We start from the raw sequence: 7,863 nt of genomic DNA, 5'->3' as shown, positions 1-7,863 counted from the left end.
TATCTACCACTTTGGACATTATGTTAATTCTGTGTATTTAAAATCAATTTTTTGGTTTATAATTTGTAAGCACCTACCACTTTTGAACATTGTGTTAATTCTGTGTACCTCAAATATTTATTTGAGTAATAAATTTTCTAACAAAGGCTAGAAAATATTCTTCAATATCTTTCTTAGTCTTTCATGAAATAAGCAAAAATATTCAGAATTGATATGCTACTTCAATTTGAATCACTAATCACTCATCGGTTTTAGTAGAAGGCAGTGCAGAAGCGATGCCTCCAACATTCTGGAAATACTGAATTTTTCTAAACTCTATTGTCATTTCCTTTGGTTACAAATTAGATTCTCTGGTATGCAGATGACTGATGTCTTTGACGGATTTTGTAGATGCCCAGACCCACAACACAGAGGACGACCACGACAACAGCAACCACAGGAAGCACAACTGTGTAGTCAGATGAACACTCCTCCACTGTGAGAGAAAACAAATACAATATAGCAGGTAAGATTAGGTGATGACAGACCAGCAAATAGACCAGAGCCAAAAGAACATGAGCTTTGGCATATGTCAAAACATATCTGTTCTTGACTTTCACTTTCTTGATCGGTGGATTGATTGACTGATTGATTGATTGATTGATTGATTGATTGATTGATTGATTGACTGAATGATTGATTGATTGTACTTCTGAGCATATAACCAAGACCTTATGCCTATTAGGCAAGCACTCTACTACTGAGCAAAACCACAGAACTAGTTATATAACCGTAGGCAGATTAATTTACCTTTGAAATGCTCACATTCATAAAATAAACATGCAGTATATTTGATTCTTAAGTAATTACATAAATAACTCCTAGTTTTTACCCATTAATGCCAAATCATTGCTATCCATATTTCTGGAATTGATAAAACAGATTTCCAGGAGTGATCCCTGAGAAATTGGATGTTCCTATGTAAATAAAAAATCCTTAATCACTAGATTTCCAAACATTCTCTCAGAACATTGCATTTACTTTATAAAGCATCATTCTTACTCTGAAGCTTCTATTGTATAACTCTTAACTGATATTTGAGAATATCTATCACGATCAGAGCTTAAATATGAAATTTTATAAACTTGATACAATTATTTTGCTTCATTCCTCTAAGAATACCACATTCAGTTAATTAAAATGTAATTAATTTGGTCAAAGATTTACCAATCTCAACTATGAAAAGATCAAGTGAGCTGAAAATAAATGAATACTTGGTAGAATTCTCAGTGGAATGTGGAGTTTGGGAGAACAGAGAAAATAAATGAGGAACTAGATCCATATCTTAGTCATAAGAGATAAAATGCTTCTGTGAAACTGGGCATGGCACTTCCGGAGGCCCCTGCTATACCACTCCTGGGCATATACCCAGAGGATTCCCCAGCATGTAATAAGGACACATGCTCCACTATGTTCATAGCAGCCCTATTTGTAGAAGCCAGAAGCTGGAAACAACCCAGGTATCCCTCAACAGAGGAATGGATACAAAAAATGTGGTATATTTACACAATGGAGTACTATTCAGCCATTAGAAACAATGAATTCATGAAATTTGTAGACAAATGGATGGAGCTGGAGAACATCATACTAAGTGAGGTAACCCAGTCTCAAAAGATCAGTCATGGTATGGAGTCACTGATAAGTGGATAATAACCTAGAAACTTGGAATACCCAAGAAATAATCCACATATTAAATGATGTCCAAAAAGAACAGAGGAGTGGCCCCTGGTTCTGGAAAGACTCAATGCAACAGTATAGGGAAATACCAGAACAGGGAAGTGGGAAGGAGTTGATGGAGGAACAGGGGGAGGGAAGAGGGCTTATGGGACTTGTGGGGAATGGGGACCCAGAAAATGGGAAATCATTTGAAATGTAAATAAAGAATACATCGAATTAAAAAAAAAAAGATGCCTCTGTGAAGTTTTAGAGTGAAGCAATCCTTCTATAGTTTCTATAGCCTGGGAAAAATTCAATGATGGAAATTACAGAACCCCCCCCAAAATTAATATGTATGCATCCAAGAAATAATATTTGCCATACACTATTTTATTTGTCAGTAAGAAATAATTAGAGGATGTTTTATTTAGAGTTTCTTTTATGAAGAGACTCAATGATTAAAAAGAAGCATTTCATTGGGGCTATCTTAAATGCCTTAAGTTTATTTAGTTTACTATCATTGTGACAAGAAGCATTGTGACAAGAAGCATGGGAAGCATTCATGTACAGAGGGAGCAGGAGAGGCAGCTCTGGGCAGATGTAGCTCTGGGTTCTACATCTGGATTAGCAAGTAGCAGGAAGAAAAAGAGCCACATGTCCTGGTTTGAGCATTAGATAGTTCAAGATCCACCATTAGTTACCTACTTCCTCCAAAAAGGTCATCCCTACTCCAACAAGGCTACACCTTGTAAAAGTGGCTCTCCCTAAGAGCCAATGGAAGTCATTTTCATTCAAACCTCCCCACAGGTTTATAATATCATGTATCTTATTATCTTGCTATTGCTCTAAATTCTTTTCTACTAGAGCAGAAAGTCTACAGTTGAAAAATATTAATAAGTATTTTGTGTGGAAAAATAATGTTCTTTTCATTTAAATAAAATAAATAGAAACTACAGAATAAAAATGAAGGGCAAGAATGATGGTTCCGTGATTAAGAGCACTGGCTGCTCTTTCAGGGCATCCAGTTTTGTTCCAAGGATACACATGGTACTTCATACCATCTGTAACTCCAGTTCCAGAGAATATAACTTCATCTTCTGGTCTCCATGGGAACCAGGTATACAAATTGTGAACAGACATATATATGGGCAAAATATCTACACAAATGAAATAGAATAAAATAAAATAGTAATTTTATGATACATTTTATAATCATAAATTATATCATTTTCTCTCTTTCCTTTCTGTCCACAAACCACTCATGTACTTCCCTTGCTCTCTCACAAATTCATGATCTCTTTTTCTTGAATTGTTGGTACATATTTTCATAAATATATAAATATAATCCATTTAGTCCATATGTTATTGATTTGTATATGATTTCAAGGATGACAGGTATTGGAAAGCCAGTTGGCAGGGAAAAACTACATCTCCCTTTCTTGGCACCCTTAGTCTGCTGTAGTTCTTAGTTTGTTATTGAGGCCTCCTAAGTTTCCCTCTTCCATGTTAGCTTGTCTATTTGTATTGTCCACACTTGGGGCTTGTTTAGGCATCTGTTTGTGTTGATGATATTTCCTGGGTATAGCTTTTCTGACATTTCTAGGAAACACAATTTCACAGCAAACTTGCTCTTCCTCTGGCTTTTACACTTATTCTGGCCCTTCTTCTAAAATTAATCTTGAGCCTTAGGTACAAGAGTTGTGTTATAGATATATAAGTTGGGACTTGGCATCAAACAATCTTTTGTTCACTGCATTTTAATTAGTTGTGGTTTTATGTGTTAGTCTCCAAATGTTAAAAAAGGGACCATAAAAGAAAATCCTTTTGTCACATGATAATCAAAACACTAAACACAAAGAAAAAAGAATCAATATTAAAAGCTGCAAGAAAAAGGCCAAGTAACATTAAAAGGTAGACCTATCAGAATTACACCAGACTTCTCAACAAAGACTATGAAAGCCAGAAGAGCCTAGTCACAGGACATGCATATTCTAAGAGAACACAGATGACAGCCCAGGCTACTATAACCAGAAAAACTCTCAATCAACATAGATGGAGAAACCAAAATGTTCGATTCCAGAACAAAACCAAATTCAAATAGTATCTATCTATCTATCAATTCCGCTCTACAGAGGATCCTAGAAGGAAAAGTCCAACACAAGGAGGTATCTACACCAAAGAATGGACAAGATATTAAACATCTCAAAACAAAGCCAAAGGGAGAGAGCCACAAGCCCATAATACCACACACAAATACAAATATATCAGGAAACAATAGTCATCTCTCTTTAATATCTCTCAATATTAATGGTCTCAACTCATCTATTAAAAAACATAAGCTAACAGACTAGATAGGCAAACAAGATCCAGCATTTTGCTTCATACAAGATACACAACTCAATAACAAAGACAGACACTATTTCAGAGTTAAAGGAAGAAAAAGGTCTTCCAAGCAAATGATCCCAGGAAACAAGCAGGAGTTGTTATTTTAATATCCAATAAAATAGACTTTCAACCAAAAGTTATCAAGTGTGATAAAGAAGGACACTTCATATTCATCCAGGAGAAAATCCACCACAATGAACTCTCAGTTCTGAACATCTATGCCCCAAATGTAAGAGCAACCACATTCACAAAAGAAAATTTACTAAAGCTCAAAACACACATTGAACCCCACACAATAATAGTGGGAGGTTTCACTATCCCCCTCTTGCCAATTGACAGGTCATTGAAACAGAAACTAAACAGAGACACAGGGAAACTAAGAAATATTATGAAACAAATGGATTTAACAGATATCTACAGAGCATTTTACCCTAAAAAAAAAAAAAGGAAATACACCTTGCTCTCTTCACCTCATGGTACCTTCTCCCAAATCAACCATATAATTGATCACAAAACAACCCTTGACCAATACAACGAGATTGAAATAATCCCACGAATCCTATCAGATCACCACGGCCTAAGTCTGGACTTCAATAACAGAAAAAGAAACTACAGAAAGCCTACATACACGTGGAAAATAAACAACTCTTTACTCAATGATAACTTGGTCAAGGAAGAAAGAAAGAAGGAAGAAAGAAAGAAAGAAGGAAAGAAGGAAGGAAGGAAGGAAGGAAGGAAGGAAGGAAGGAAGGAAGGAAGAAAGAAAGAAAGAAAGAAAGAAAGAAAGAAAGAAAGAAAGAAAGAAAGAAAGAAAGAAAGAAAGAAAGACCAAAAGAAAGACAGAAAGAGGGAAGGAAGGAAGGAAGGAAGGAAGGAAGGAAAGAAAGAAAGAAAGAAAGAAAGAAAGAAAGAAAGAAAGAAAGAAAGAAAGAAAGAAAGAAAGAAAGAAAGAAAGAAAGAAAGAAAGAAAGAAATTAAAGACTTCCTGGAATTTAATGAAAATGTTGACACATCATACCCAAACTTAATGGGATACAATGAAAACAATGCTAAGAGAAAACTTCATAGAACTAAGTACCCTGGTAAAGAAACTGGAGAGATATTACAATAACAACTTACAGCACACCTGAAAGCTTTATAACAAATAGAAGCAAACTTATGCAAGAGGAGTAGAAGGTAGGAAATAGTAAAACTCAGGGCCAAAATCAAAAAAATAGAAACAAAGAAAACAATACAAAGAATGAACAAAATCAAAAGCTGATTCTTCGGGAAAATCAACAAGATAGATAAACCCCTAGCCAAACTAAAGGGTCAAGAAACAGTACCAAACTTAACAAAAACAGAAATTATAAAGGAGACATAACAACAGAAATGGAGGAAATTCAAAAAAATCATCAGATCCTACTATAAAAGCATATACTATGGTTTCCTATACAAACACAACATACCAAAGTTAATTTAACAGCAGGTAAATTATCTAAACAGGCCCAAATTGCTGAAGGAAATAGAAAAAAGAAAAAAAAGAAAGGAAAAGGAAAAAAATCCCAGGGCCAGATGGATTTAGTACATAATTCTACCAGACCTTCAAAGAAGACCTGATACCAATTTTCCTCAAACAATTCCATAAAATAGAAAGAGAAGGAAAACTACCTAATTCATTCTATGCGCCACAATTACTCTGATACCTAAACCACACAAGGACCCAACCAAAAAAGAACTTCACACTAATCTCTCTGATAAATACCAATGCAAAAATATTCAATAAAATACATGCAAACTGAATTCAAGAACACATCAAAAACCATCATTCACCATGATCAGTAGGCTTATCCCAGGGATGCAAGTTTGGTTTAGTATTCAAAAATCCATTAATGTAATCCACTATCTAAACAAACTCCAGGAAAAACCACATGATCATCTCCTTAGGTGCAGAACGCATATTTGACAAAATACAACACCTCTTCACATTAAAAAGTATTGGAGAGATCAGGAATTGAAGGCCCAAAGCTAAACATAATAAAAGCAATTTACTGCAAACCAATATCCAATATCAAATTAAATGGAAATATATTTGAAGCAATCCCTCTGAAATCAGGGACAAGACAAGGATTCCCACTCTCCCCATATCTTTTCAATATAGTACTAGAGGTACTAGCTAGAATAATAAGACAACAAAAAGGGATCTGGGGGATACAAATTGGCAAGAAGAAATAAAGGTATCACTATTTGCAGATGGTATGATAGTATACATAAGCGACCCAAAAAATTCTTCCAGAGAACTTCTCCAAAGTGGCTGGATATAAAATTAACTCAAATAAATCAGTATCATTCCATTATGCAAATGATAAACAGGCTGAGAAAGAAATTAGGGACACAACTCCCTTCACAATAGCCACAAATAATATAAACTATCTTGGAGTAACTGTAACCAAACAAGTGAAAGATCTGAATGGCAATAACTGCAAGTCTCTGAAGAAAGAAATCAAAGATCTCAGAATACAAAGTGAACTCCCATGCTCATGGATTGGCAGAATTAATATAGTAAAAATGGCCCTCCTCCCAAAGGTAATCTATAGATTCAGTGCAATCCCTATCAAAATCCCAACACAATTCCTCAAAGACTTGGAAAGAGCAATTCTCAAATTCATCAGGAAGGGGAAAAAAACAGAATAGCAGAAACAATTCTTTTTTTTAATTTATTGATATATTTATTTACATTTCAAATGATTTCCCCTTTTCTGGACCCCCCACTCCCCAAAAGTCCCATCAGTCCCCTTCCCTCCTCCTGTTTTCCCACCCAACCCTTCCCACTTCCCTGTTCTGATTTTGCTCTATACTGCTTCACTGAGTCTTTTCAGAACAAGGAGCCACTCCTCCATTCTTCTTGTACCTCATTTGATGTGTGGATTATGTTTTGGGTATTCCAGTTTTCTAGGTTAATATCCACTTATTAGTGAGTGCATACCATGATTCACCTTTTGAGTCTGGGTTACCTCACTTAGTATGATGTTCTCTAGCTCCATCCATTTGCCTAAGAATTTCATGAATTCATTGTTTCTAATGGCTGAATAGTACTCCATTGTGTAGATATACCACATTTTTTGCATCCATTCTTTTTTTTTTTATTTTTATTATTCGATATAATTTATTTACATTTCAAATGATTTCCCCTTTTCTAGCCCCCCCACTCCCCGAAAGTCCCGCAAGCCCCCTTCTCTTCCCCTGTCCTCCCACCCACCCCTTCCCACTTCCCCGTTCTGGTTTTGCTGAATACTGTTTCACTGAGTCTTTCCAGAACCAGGGGCCACTCCTCCTTTCTTCTTGTACCTCATTTGATGTGTGGATTATGTTTTGGGTATTCCAGTTTTCTAGGTTAATATCCACTTATTAGTGAGTGCATACCATGATTCACCTTTTGAGTCTGGGTTACCTCACTTAGTATGATATTCTCTAGCTCCATCCATTTGCCTAAGAATTTCATGAATTCATTGTTTCTAATGGCTGAATAGTACTCCATTGTGTAGATATACCACATTTTTTGCATCCACTCTTCTGTTGAGGGATACCTGGGTTCTTTCCAGCATCTGGCAATTACAAATAGGGCTGCTATGAACATAGTAGAACATGTATCCTTATTACATGGTGGGGAGTCTTCTGGGTATATGCCCAGGAGTGGTATAGCAGGATCTTCTGGAAGTAAGGTGCCCAGTTTTCGGAGGAACCGCCAGACTGATTTCCAGAGTGGTTGTACCAATTTGCAACCCCACCAGCAGTGGAGGAGTG

At 35.9% G+C, this 7,863-nt stretch overlaps 1 protein-coding gene across 1 annotated transcript in view; it reads right to left on the bottom strand.

Moving 5' to 3' along the window:
- Positions 1 to 253: 253 nt before the first annotated feature.
- The window catches only part of Lamp3 (lysosomal associated membrane protein 3), a 60,121-nt gene continuing 52,511 nt past the window's right edge, over positions 254 to 7,863 (bottom strand). Inside the window, exon 6 of the mRNA XM_052158450.1 lies at positions 254 to 475. Within this exon, the coding sequence (XP_052014410.1) occupies positions 342 to 475 (134 nt within the window). The 3' untranslated portion in view covers positions 254 to 341. The remainder of the gene's footprint in view (positions 476 to 7,863) is intronic.

Source organism: Apodemus sylvaticus, chromosome 15 (assembly GCF_947179515.1).
Source record: "Apodemus sylvaticus chromosome 15, mApoSyl1.1, whole genome shotgun sequence".
NCBI lineage: Eukaryota > Metazoa > Chordata > Mammalia > Rodentia > Muridae > Apodemus > Apodemus sylvaticus.
Note: the sequence above shows the minus strand (reverse complement) of the source record. Positions and strands in the feature narration are given on the sequence as shown.